Source organism: Pongo pygmaeus, chromosome 1 (assembly GCF_028885625.2).
Source record: "Pongo pygmaeus isolate AG05252 chromosome 1, NHGRI_mPonPyg2-v2.0_pri, whole genome shotgun sequence".
NCBI classification, from domain to species: Eukaryota; Metazoa; Chordata; class Mammalia; order Primates; family Hominidae; genus Pongo; species Pongo pygmaeus.
Window position 1 is genome coordinate 184,238,338 of NC_072373.2, and position 12,730 is coordinate 184,251,067.

Here is a 12,730-nt window from a genome sequence, read left to right on the forward strand (position 1 = left end):
TTTTTTATTTTTTTTAGTAGAGACAGGGTTTCACCATGTTGTCCAGGCTGGTCTTGAACTCCTGACCTCTGGTGATCTGCCCGCCTTGGCCTCCCAAAGTGCTGGTATTACAGGCGTGAGCCACCATGCCCAGCCCCCAGAATTATTCTGCTTTGAATCAGAGCTTTTCCCATTTTATTTCTCCCATTCAATTACAAACTTCTGAGGCGCCAGATCTGGTTCATTTCAACTCAAGACAATCCTGGGAAGGCCTGAAATTCTAAAGGGCACTTTCATGGAGCTTTCTGAGAGCTCCTGAGAGCTGGCCACAGCCAAGCATAGTGTCTCAAGCCTGTAGTCCCAACACTTTTTGAGAGGTCGAGGTGGGAGGATCGCTTGAGCCCAGGAGTTCGAGATCAGCCTGGCCAACATAGTGAAATCCTATCTCTATTAAATTAAAAAAAAAAAAAAGAGAGAGAGAGAGAGAAAGCTGGCCTCCCTATTCCTCCAAGCCCCAGTTTTAGCATAATGCTGTACCCTACATAAGACAGGGAAAAACCTTATAGAATCTAGGCCTCCCACACAGTCAGCCTCATAAAAGGGATGCTACTGAATGCACTTGGATTGAATGAAGCCCAGGTCCATCAGCCATCTTGGCCCACCAGGAGCTTTCTGAGCACCGGGACACCTCTACCAAGAAGATGAGGGGCAGTTAGTCTTGGCAGCCCTTATTGAAGCTAACACAGTTTTCATGCAGGCCTCAGGAGGGTCACCCCAAACACAGCCACCGCTGGACTGGCACCTTCAATTCCCAGCTAGGCTTATATTTACAAAAGCAGGTTTTTAATTTATTCAGGCACATGTACACATGACTGATTTCAAAAACAGAAAAACCTCCATTTTACCTTGATAATTTGGAATGGGGACTTTGAAAGGCTTTGACAAAATGCTTCGAATAAATGCTTCCTAAAAAGAAAGGAGAAACAGGGATTCAGGACTGACTGGAGATGTTATGGGACAATATCATGATTTGCTTCACATTAGGTTTTGTACAACAGCGTCCATCTTCGAGGCTTTATGTAAGGTTCTACAAATATCCAGGGATAGCAGAAGGGCCCAGCCTCAGTCAGCCACGAGGCTAAGAACCCAGGAAACCATTCACTCATTAAAGACCATGCCAGTGAGCATACCTAGCTCTTCCCTAGGGTATAGCACCTTGGAAAGCAAATACCACAGACTTAGCCAACCTGAGTAATAACGGATAATTCTAATGTCTGGGTTTAATCACTGTCATATAGGGTTACACCTTCCCAAGCACACCTCACAATTCTATTTTTTTTTGGCCACATCAGTTCTGTCTAACATATCTGATACTCACATCAGCCTCCTTGGGAACTGAACAGCTCATCAAAGAGTAGTGACAGTAGGAGAAATGGGAACCATCGTGTTAACAAAATAGTATTCACAACACCAGGCCAGGCATGGTGGCTCACACCTGTAATTCTAACACTTTGGGAGGCCAAGGCAGGAGGATCACTTAGGTCTGGGAGTTCGAGACCAGCCTGGGCAATATAGCAAGACCCCATCTCTATTTTAAAAATATATATTTAAAAATATAAATAAAAATAATGATGGCTACCAATGTATGCTAGACACAGAGCTAAGCCTCTTGCATTCATGTTACCATTTAATCCTAACAGCTGTATGAGGTCCATATATTCCTGGTGTTTCCATTTTACAGATGAGCAAACTGAGGCTCCGAGTGATTAAGTCACTTTCTCAAGTCACAAAGCCATTACAAATGCAGGACTTTCCTGGTTCTAGGGTCCTTACTTGTACTCAGTAGGCAACGTGGCCTCTCACCCACTCTGTTTGAGTACAGCCATGCAGATCAGCCCAGACCCAGCAGCTTCCTGCCATGTAAAGCACAAGAGAAGGAACATGAGAAAGGGACATGAGAAAGAAGCTAAGCCCAACACTAAGAAAAAGCAAGTGGGACAAGGGTGACAGCAGGTAGACATATGTGGGTCCTAGAGAGGTAGCACTGGTGACTTCTCCACCTAAAGGCAAGAAGCCTCTGTACAAGCACTTCTGCCTTGAACCAGCATTATTCCATGGGCTATGGGGCTGGGGCAGGGGCAGAGAAGGCAGAAAAATTAACACTGAGCTAACTCTGACAGCTCCCATGGAAGTTCTGGTCCACACACACCTGAGCCCTTTGCAGAATTGTGATAGCCTGTGAACCTCAGCAAAACCAGAGGTGGAACCCAAGAGAGCAAAGAAATAAAGAGCAGAGACCCTGAAGGTAGTTTTAATGGGAATATATTAGTGGAAAAAGCAGTAATGAAAAAATGTCCCTTCTAGCAAAAAACATAGTCTAATAGGAAAAAAAGCAAGCCTGCCCTGATATTTTTACCTTTGTTTTCTGACTCATTTCTTCACACATCATAAATGTCTAGAAACTCAAATGTACTTTATTTGTTTTTTGTGTTTTTTTTTTTTTTTTTGAGATGGAGTCTCACTCTGTCACCCAGGCTGGAGTGCAATGGCGCGATCTCAGCTCACTGCAACCTCCACCTCCCGGGTTCAAGCAATTCTCCTGCCTCAACCTCCCAAGTAGCTGGCACTACAGGCACACACCACCACACCTGGCCAATTTTGGTATTTTTAGTAGAAACAGGGTTTCACCATGTTGGCCAGGCTGGTCTTGAACTCCTGACCTCAAGTGATCCATCCACCTTGGCCTCCCAAAGTGCTGGGATTACAGTCATGAGCCATCACACCTGGCCTCAAATGTACTTTAAATTTAAAAAAAGTAATGATTTTTTTTGTGATATTAGAAGACAGAAAACAAGTATGTAGAAATGAACTTCCTTATCACACTAAATAACATGACAATATCACACTAAATAACATAACATAAGGGCAAAGTTGACAAAAAACTCAAATGCTTTTGTTTATTTGCAAATTTCTTTGCATCTGAATAAAATCCTTTATTGAATTTTTTTTTTTTTTAAACAGACAGGGTCTCATTTTGTCGCCCAGGCTGGAGTACAGTAGTGGTGATCATACCTCACTGCAGTCTCAAGTCCTGGCTCAAGGGATCTTCTCACCTTGGCCTCCCAAAGTGCTGGGATTATAGGCATGAGCCATTATGCCCAGCCTTTACTATTTTTAATTAGCATGATTGTAAGTATGAACAGTGAAGATAATCATTATGAAAGATACAAACAAAAAGGACCCTTGGCTCATGTCTATAACCCCAGTGCTTTGGGAGGCTGAGGTGGGAGGACCGCTTAAGCCCAGGATTTTGAGACCACCCTAGGCAACGTAGTGAGACCCCCCTACACACACCCCATACACAAAATTTAAAAATTACCCAGGCACTGTGGCACATGGTCCCAGCTACTCAGAAGGCTGAGGCAGGAAGATCACTTGAGCCTAGGAGTTCAAGGCTGCAGTGAGCTACGATTACACCACTGCACTCCAGCCTGGGTGACAGCAAGACCTGCCTCAAAGGAAAAAAAAAAGCTACTCTTAAGTCAAATGAGAGGAAAAGGAGATGGACCCTAATTTTCTTTTTAATTTGGCATCAATTCTAAAACAGAAATATTTTCAAAATTATCAGTATAGAAGGCTAGATTTGAGGCTCTGAGTAGCCAAGAATTTATGCTCTAAATTTAAAAAGACTTTCAGTAGAACACAGGAACCATAGGGTCTGCAGGGAGAACTACAGGCTTGCATAACTGGTAAGGAAGAATGTGGAGACCCCTGGCCAAAAACATCTGAGGGCTCAGCCTGCAAAATGGAATGGCCTGCTGGGCACAGTGCACGTCTGTAATCCCAGCACTTTGGGAGGCCAAGGCGGGCAGGTCACTTGAGGTCAGGAGTTTGAGACCTGCCTTGCCAACATGGTGAAACCCCGTCTCTACTAAAAGTACAAAAAACTGAGCTGGGCATGGGGGCGGGCACCTATAATTCCAGCTACTTGGGAGGCTGAGGCACAGGAATCACTTGAACCTGGGAGGCAGAGGCTGCACTGAGCCGAGATCACGCCACTGCACTCCAGCCTGGGTCACAGAGCAAGACCATGTCTCAAAAAAAAAAAAAAAAAGGAATGGCCAACCTTCAGGGATCTGGTTTGGTGACTCACCAGTCTCTATAGCAGGGGGCAGGGGAGAGAGCATGCTCTCATTCTCTGTTCATTTGGTTACTGGTAATTCATACCAATCTTTCCTTCTGATAGATGAGAGACAGCATCCCTCCTCCCCACCAAGGCTAAAGCTTCCCATTTCTGCAGAGAATCACTCTGTTATGACTGATCACTCTTGTGTCTCCATCTCTCCCTCTCTACTAGCTCTTACCAGCATTTAAAATGGACTTAATTATCTCCTATCTTAAAAACAAATATTCATTTGATCGCTTATCTCCTCCCCTCCACAGGCAAACTTCTAGTAAGTTACATAGCTCCCCTTCTTTCCTCCCACTCTTCCTGTCTTCTGCCCCTTCCACTCTGGCCAAGATCACGAATGGCCTACATGACCCTAATTGCAATAGACATGTATCTTACTTGACGAAGCTGCCCACTCCTCCAATATTTTCTGCCTTTGATTTCCATGACACTACTCTCCACCTTTCTGGGATCTCATCTTCAGTCCCCTAACGAGCTCTTTTTCCTCTGCCTTTTAACCCTCAACCCACCCCCAGAGCTCAGTGCTCCCAACCAGCTGCAGTGACTCACGTCTGTAATCCCAGCACTCTGGGAGACCAAGACAGGATTGCTAGAACCCAGGAGTTTGAAACCTGCCTGGGCAACACAGTGAAACCTGGTCTCTACATATCATTTAAAAATTAGCCAGGTTTGGTGGCACACGCCTGTGGTCCTAGCTACTCCAGAGGCTGAGGTAGCAGCAATACCCAAGCCTAAGATTGAGGCTGCAGTGAGCCGTGATTGCACCACTGCATTCCAGCCTGGGTGACACAGCAAGACCCTGTCTCAGGAAAAAAAAAAAAAAAAAAAAGTCAGTGCTCCCCAGGGCTCAGGGTTTAGCCCTCAGATCTTCTGACTACACATTCACCAATCCACTTACCAGGTATAAAATATATCTATGCTAATGAGTCCCAGGTGTATTTCTAGTTATACCTTACTCCACATCCACATTTACAACTGACTCCAGACCTAGATCTCCCGCAGGGACTTCAAAATCATCATGTCTAAGGCTAAAGTCCTCATCCCCAAGGCCACACTGACTCTTGTGGGCCCCAGGCACTTTTGCCTTTGGGACCCCTTCCTCCATTAAAAAAAAAAAAAAAAAAAAAAAGAGGCCAGATGCAGCGGCTCACGCCTGTAATACCAGCAGCATTTTGGGAGGCCAAGGCAGGCAGATCACTCAAGGTCAAGAGTTCAAGACCAGCCTGGCCAACATGGTAAAACCGTGTCTCTACTAAAAATACAAAAACGTGCCAGGTGTGGTGGTGGGTGCCTGTAATCCCAGCTACTCAGGAAGCTGAGGCAGAAGAATCGCCTGAACCTGGGAGGCAGAGGTTGCAGTGAGCCAAGATCACGCCACCGCACTCCATTCTGAGTGACAGAGCAAGACTCCCTATCAAAAAAAAAGAAAAAACAAAAACAAAAAAGACTGCGTTGGTATAAAGATAACTATAATAATATAATCAGGCTGGATTACTATGTATTTTTTTTCTTCTGATTTTAAAAGGAATTAAAGATCACCATCGCTCTCTAAGTGCAGTGTTAGCTCACCAAGCTCCAGCTGAAGGAGAATGGAGATAAGTAAGCAGGTGAGCCAAGACAGCACCACTGCACTCCAGCCTGGGTGAGAGCACAAGACCCTGTCTCCAAAAAAAAAAAAAAAAAGAGTACCTAAGTATATCACTGCTGTGAGTAGAAAAATAGGGGACAGAAATCAGGTATTGCAGTTTTATTTTCATCTTTTGTGTGAATTCTTTTTTTTTTTTAGACAGAGTCTTGCTCTGTCACCAGGCTGGAGCGCAGCAGTACAATCTTGGCTCACTGCAAGCTCCACCTCCCAGGTTCACGCCATTCCTCAGCCTCCTGAGTAGCTAGGACTACAGGCGCCCACCACCACGCCCAGCTAATTTTTTGTATTTTTTACTAGAGACGGAGTTTCACCGTGTTAGCCAGGATGGTCTCAATCTCCGATCTCCTCACCTTGTGATCCGCCCGCCTAGGCCTCCCAAAGTGCTGGGATTACAGGCGTGAGCCACCATGCCCAGCCTTTTGTGTGAATTCTTAATATAAATGTAGGGATGTAAAGCATTAATACAAGTCAAAATGTTTCAGTGAACAAGTTTCAGCACTTCAATTTTACAACAACTATAAACAAACCTGTTCATATCTTCTGGACAATGGATTTTTTAAAATACAATTTCTTATTGACAGCAACTAAACTGTGTTAGTAGCATTCTTATCATACAGCAGATTCTACCCATTAACTATACTTTTCTGAATTTTCCTATATGCAAGTATTTTTTTTTTCCTTTTGAGACAGGGTCTCTGTCAGCCAGGGTGGAGTGCAGTGACAGTATCATGGGTCACTGCACCCTTGACCTCCTCAGCTCAAACGATCCTCCCACCTCAGCCTCCAGAGTAGCTGGGACTACAGTCACATGCAACCACATCCAGCCAATTTATTTATTATTTTTTAGAAATAGGGTCTCACTATGTTGCTCAAGTTGGTCTCAAACTCCTGGGCTCAAGTGATCCTCCTGCCTCAGCCTCCCAAAGTGCTGGGATTACAGGTGTGAGCCACCACACCCGGCCTGCAAGTACATTTTTAATGTTGTCTATCTTCTGTTCTATTCCTGTAACTTTGCTATTAAAAGAGAATAGCTTTTGTATAATACATTCAACTTCATGGGCCTCCTGATTACAGTGCCTGCCATCTCCCTCCCACCAAATGCCATTCTTCTTCTGTGTTCCCTATCTCAGCAAATGCCACCATCCATCTACCTTGCCCAAGCCTAAAATCCCAACTTCATCCTCAATTTTCCCTCTCCCCACATGTAATCAATCCCAAGTCTTTCCACTTGTAATTTTTAAATATCTCTCAAAATCCACCTACTTCTTCCCATTCCCCATTCCCCTAAAACCCATGTCCAGGCCATAATCCTCTCTTGCTTGGCCACCTGCAATAGCTTTCTCACTAGTTTCCCTACCTCCAGTCTCTCCCCATCCAACAGATATTCTATACTGCTGTTACCTCCTACCCCCACTTAAAACACTTCTCAAGCTCTTCAGTGACCTTAGTCCAGACTCTCCTAGCATGGCTTCTGAAAGGCCTTCCACTCTTAGCCTCTGCACAGCTCTCCAACTCTCATCTCTCACCACCATCCCCCAACTCCCCACCCTCTCTTTTCAGTACCTGCCTCTATTGCTGCCAGGCTTTCCAATAAGCTGTTCCTTCTATTAGCATGTTTTCCACTCCCTTCACCTGTCTAACCCCTCATATCTTTCAAGACTTAACAGCACATCTCTCAGAGGCAGGTCTTCCCCAGTCTCCAGACCCGTAGGTCTCCTGTTGTGCACTCCCACAACTGCACTTATGCCATGTAGTTACACAGGACAACTTTGAACAAATCCTGAATGAAACAGTCCCAGAGGATTACACACCATTTTAACATATTTTCTTTCTTTTGAGACAGGGTCTCGCTCTGTCACCCAGGCTGGAGTGCAATGGTGCCAATCTCGGCTCACTGCAACCTCCGCCTCCTAGGCTCAAGTGATCCTCCCATGTCAGCCTCCCAAGTAGCTGGGACAACAGGCACATGCCACCATGCCCAGCTAATTTTTTTTTGTATTTTTGGTAGAGATGGGGTTTCACCAGGTTGCCTGGGTTGGTCTCAAACTCCTGAGGTCAAGCTATCCGCCTACCTTGGCCTCCCAGAATGCTGGGATTACAGGCGTGAACCAACATGCCCACCCAACACCATTTTTTAAAATTCAAAAAACCAATTAAACAATGTATTAGTGACTTTTCTTTGAGGTGGAATCTCACTCTGTTGCCAAGGCTGTATTAGTGATTTTTATATGTATGCTAAAACTATCATAAAAGCAAAAGATGATGGATAAAAATCAAGATAGTGATTACCTCTGGGGATGGGAAAAGGGATTATGGGTTTGACAATGCTTTAGTCCTGGATGATGGGTTCACGGGTGTTTGTGTTTCATAACTTATGTGATATATCTATATTTATCAAGTATTACACAAAACTGTTGGGTTTTTTTGTTGTTTTGGGGACGGATTTTCACTCTTGTCGCCCAGGCTGGAGTGCAGTGGCATGATCTCGGCTCACTGCAACCTCTGCCTCCCGGGTTCAAGTGATTCTCCTGCCTCAGCCTCCCAAGTAGCTGGGATTACAGGCATGCACCACCATGCCTGGCTAATTTTCTCTGTATTTTTAATAGAGACGGGATTTCACCATGTTGGCCAGGCTGGTCTTGAACTCCTGACCTCAGGTGATCCATCCACCTTGGCCTCCCAAAGTGCTGGGATTACAGGCGTGAGCCACTGCTCCTGGCCCAAAACTGTTTTCATTTAGTTGTTGTTTTTTTGTTTTTTTTTGAGACCGAGTCTCACTCTTGCCCAGGCTGGAGTGCAGTGGCGTGATCTTGACTCACTGCAACCTCTGCCTCCTGGGTTCAAGTGATTCTCATGCCTCACTTGAGTAGCTGGGACTACAGGGGTATGACACCATGCCCAGTTAATTTTTGTATTTTTAGTGGAGACGGGGTTTCACCATGTTGGCCAGGCTGGTCTCAAACTCCTAACCTCAGGTGATCCACCCATCTCAGCCTTCCAAAGTGCTGGGATTACAGGCATGAGCCACCCCACCCGGCCACAGAACTGTTTTTAAATGTTTGCTGAATGCACAAATGACTAATCTCCATTATGTATTCCTACTTTTCCTTCAAAACATTCCTCATAAAGCTTAGTGGAAAAGCTTTGGAGATAGGCAGATCTGCTCCACCTACTCTGAGCAAATTACTTAACCCTTCTGAAACTGTTTTCTCATCTTAAAACGTGAGAATTACATGAGGCAATGCACAGAACCTGCCATGGTAGTGATTAAGTTTGACTTTACTAGAGAAAATACATGACTCTGGTACTCCTTAAAGTCATATACAGAGTCAGAGTCTGAGCTGACATGAGGATCCTAGTTCCTTTACCCTCCTTTCCTCAGGTATCTGAACCATCTGATATCTGGTTCCCATGTAGCTACTATAAACCAGGCACAAGTCAGGCACACCTCTCTAAGCAGGCCCCAGCAGCTGTGGGCAGGTCCAAAGCCCCTACAGATGTGTGTCTTCTGGCCACTCTAGAAAGCACTGAGGGAGTGTACAGGGACAGGAGTCTACCTAGGCTGAGTGACTGGGCACAGACATACACATGCAGGTTGCAGTTCTGGCTTACATGCTGACTGCTGTCCAGACAAGGTGGTTGATTGGTTAGCTGACTCAAAGGTTTCCGAAAAGGAGACAGGAAACACTCCTGGATCTGGGTCTCGCTGCTGGATTTCCGTTTCCCAGGAGTCTAGGAGAAAGAATTGGAAAAGGTGAAGTCTAGAAGACCACAGAAATCACCATAATGGCAACTAACACTTGAAGTGCTTATTAAGTGCCAGGCACTGTGCTAAATTCTTCACACATGTCATAGTGTATCATCTTCATAGCAACTTTATTATATAGAGTTATTATCCTTATTTAAGAGGTGAGAAAACTAGAGCTTAATGAGGTTAAATAACCTGCCTAAACTGAGCGGGGGCAATGGAAGAGGTAAATAAAATGGGCCTCCGAAGAGCAAGTCTACCAACAGCATGGAGTCCTGGTGGCCCCAAAGCTTCACTCCAAAAGCTCCATGGAATGATGGAGCAACCAAACATTTCGCTGAGTTTCCAAGGGGCAAGAATACAGCTGCCTTCAACTCCCAGGCCACTGAGGCCACTCCCCACTCAGGCCACCCATGGCTGTGAGGACACTGGCACTAAAAGCATCTTCAGAAGCAACCAGCAACTGACAGCAGATCCAGCTGCAGAGAATGCTGCCCCAAGTTCAAGTCTGAGACCCATGTATGTGGCAAGGGGCAGCCAATGTGCCTCCTTCACAGGTAGAGGAGCCCCTTGCACACCACGGTACAACTGTTGAGCAAGCCCCATCAAGCCATTAGGCAAGAACCCACTTGTACCAGCTTGCCAGGATATTTGAAGCCTCAGTGATACTATAAGACACACCTGAAACAAACACCAGCAAGCACCCCTACCCCACACCTTATTCACACACTGCTCCTGCCAAAAAGTGCCTTCTAGTCCTTGTGTAGCTGATCCCTTCCTTCAAATTTCCAGTGGCCAAGCCCCTACTTCTTGAACTGCTCTTATTCTCTGAAGTCCATGCTGCACTGTCCTATTTATTTTGGTTTACATAGGTCCTGCCCACAGCCAGCCCCAACAAGCCTCCAAAACAGGAAGCAGAGCCCAGGGCCCAACCTAAAGTAGAATATACTGTACTTGAGTATGAGCAAGGACTGGAAGGACACAACCTGTCAGATCTAGGCCCAAGTGAGCCCAGGACTCCAAGGTAGGCCCAGAACACTCTACTGTTCTGTGACACTGGGCAAGGGACAAAGAGCAAAAGAGCCGGCTGCTAATTGCTGTTGTGTAGCCCTTTTTTCCAAACAGAGTCAAAAGGTCCAATCCAACCGGCTCTTTTGCTTATCTTTTCCACCAGGAAAACTGAGGCTATATTAGCTTCTAGTGACTACCCTGAGGATAAAGATTTTACTAATCTTGTTCAGTGCCTGGCACATAGTAAGTACTCACTAAAAGTTTATCGAACATACAAAAGAGGCATCTGGAGTTGGCTATGTAACCCTAGAAACCAAGTCCTGGCTTCTTTTCTGTCCAAACAGCTCTACCCACCTTCCCTGTCCCTTTGAGTGCTCACCACTAGGTCAGGTTGCCAGTCTTCATCATCACAGGACCTGCCTTCAGGTTTTCTCTTGGCCAGCTGGCTGGGAGCCAAGCTCCTCCTCTGTAAGGGGAGAACAGAAACAGTGCCTGCAAGGATCCTGCAGCCTAGGCCTACTAGACCCTGACCCAGGGCTACTCCCAGTCTCCCCTAGGCCCACACTTACCATCCTGGGCCTAGGAGTTTAAAACGTCAAGTACCCATGAGCCAAAGGTCAAAAGCAGGCAGCGGCTAAGAGTGTAGGACCAGGGTCTAATCTGTAGAGGGGGCTGCTACATTATTGAGAGGACCGGCTAATTAAAGAGGGGGCATGGATGGCGGGAATCCATCCAGGAACTGGGGTTTGGACCCAAACTGTGAGAGTGGCCGTCCCCAGTAAGCCGAGACGAGAGATTAGGCCAAAGAGGAAGAGACCAAGCAGAGATTAGTGTGGGATTGGGGAGGAGGCAGGTGGAGTCCCAGATTGGGCGGAGTGCAGTGGGGATGATGGTCCCAGTCCAGATAAAGGGAGGAGGTAGTTGCGCGGCGGGGCGGGGTGGGATTGGGGGTGGGTAATCACTGGCCAGGAGAGAGAAGCTGGGGTGAAAGTCCGAGGCCCGGGTGGGGAGGGCGAGTCCGGAGAAAGGAGATTTCCCAGGGCTGGAGGTGGAAACCAGGATCAGACTCAGGGAGGTCGGGCAGGAAGCCACGCGGGGCTTGTAAAAGACCCAGGTTAGGAGGGGAATACCAGGAGGGGCTGAAAAGAGCGACAGAGATAGACGCAGACCCCAGCACCTCTCTCTCAACCTCCCTGTTCCCAAAGCGCGCGTTAACAGCCGCCAAGACTCACCGACCCGCTAAGACCGGGTCAATCGAACCTCCCGCCGCGCTGCCGTCGTATCACCCATTGGCTGCGTTCGATGAGTTCGGCGCTCGCGACCCAAGGAAGAGGCGGGAATAGTGCTGCGCCCAATAAGGAGTCTGGGCTCTGGAGCTGGAGAAGCTAAATTGACCTACTAGGAGGCGTGACTTAGATGGGAGGGCGGGGCCAACAGAGGTGGGCGGTTGGGCGAGAAGAGAGGGGCGGGGAGTGGGCGGGGGCGGCGGGGGAGAGGCGGGGGAACGTGGCTGGGGCGAGGGGCAGGGCCAACAGCGGGGAGCAGTTGGGCGAGAAGAGCGGGGCGGGGCGAGAAGAGCTGGACGGGGCAGGGAGGGGCGGGGCCAACAGTGGGGAGCGGTTGGGCTAGAGGAGTGGGGCAGGGCTGGAAGAGCTGGACTGGACGGGACGGGGCGGGGAGGGGCGGGGCAGAATTACTACCTGCGAGCAGGAATTCGGCCCCTGTCTTGGGCGTTTGTCCCAGGTCGGTGAGCTGTGGTCCCGCAGCTATGGAAGGGAAGATTTACGCCACATTGAGCAGCAAGGGAGTTACCACCTGTAGTGGACAGCTGGGGATTATGAAAGGCGGCACATTTCTGGGAGTTTGGATTGCATCTACAGTGGTACCAGGTCTAGAGCGGAGGGCCGGGGTTGGAGTCAGGCCTTGCCCACCCAGAAAGTGGGGAGAGGCATTCGGCCCAGACTGCCACGTGGTGGGCTCGGGCAATGGGAGCCCCCGGATGACGCGACTTTCTCGCTCAGGGGTGTCTTGAGAGAAGCTGCCTTCCTCTCCAAGGCCAAACCGCGTTGGAGGAAGCGTTGTGTTTGAAGTCAGAGATTTAATCATCCAATCTCTCAAAACGTCAGTTTCTTCATATCTAACGTGGCATTAT

The 12,730-nt window shown here is 47.5% G+C and overlaps 1 protein-coding gene across 3 annotated transcripts in view; it reads right to left on the reverse strand.

Moving 5' to 3' along the window:
* The window catches only part of RAD54L (RAD54 like), a 30,737-nt gene extending 18,903 nt beyond the window's left edge, over nt 1-11,834 (reverse strand). For 2 of the 3 annotated variants that reach the window (XM_054489477.2, XM_063665127.1), the window contains exons 1-4: nt 11,148-11,834; nt 10,958-11,044; nt 9,432-9,551; nt 885-945 (exon numbers count right to left, since the gene is read on the reverse strand). In XM_054489477.2, coding sequence (XP_054345452.1) covers nt 885-945; nt 9,432-9,551; nt 10,958-11,044; nt 11,148-11,150 — 271 coding nt within the window. In that variant the 5' untranslated portion in view covers nt 11,151-11,834. The remainder of the gene's footprint in view (nt 1-884; nt 946-9,431; nt 9,552-10,957; nt 11,045-11,147) is intronic. The other variant, XM_054489486.2, reaches the window with a different exon arrangement.
* Between the last annotated feature and the right edge of the window lie 896 nt (nt 11,835-12,730).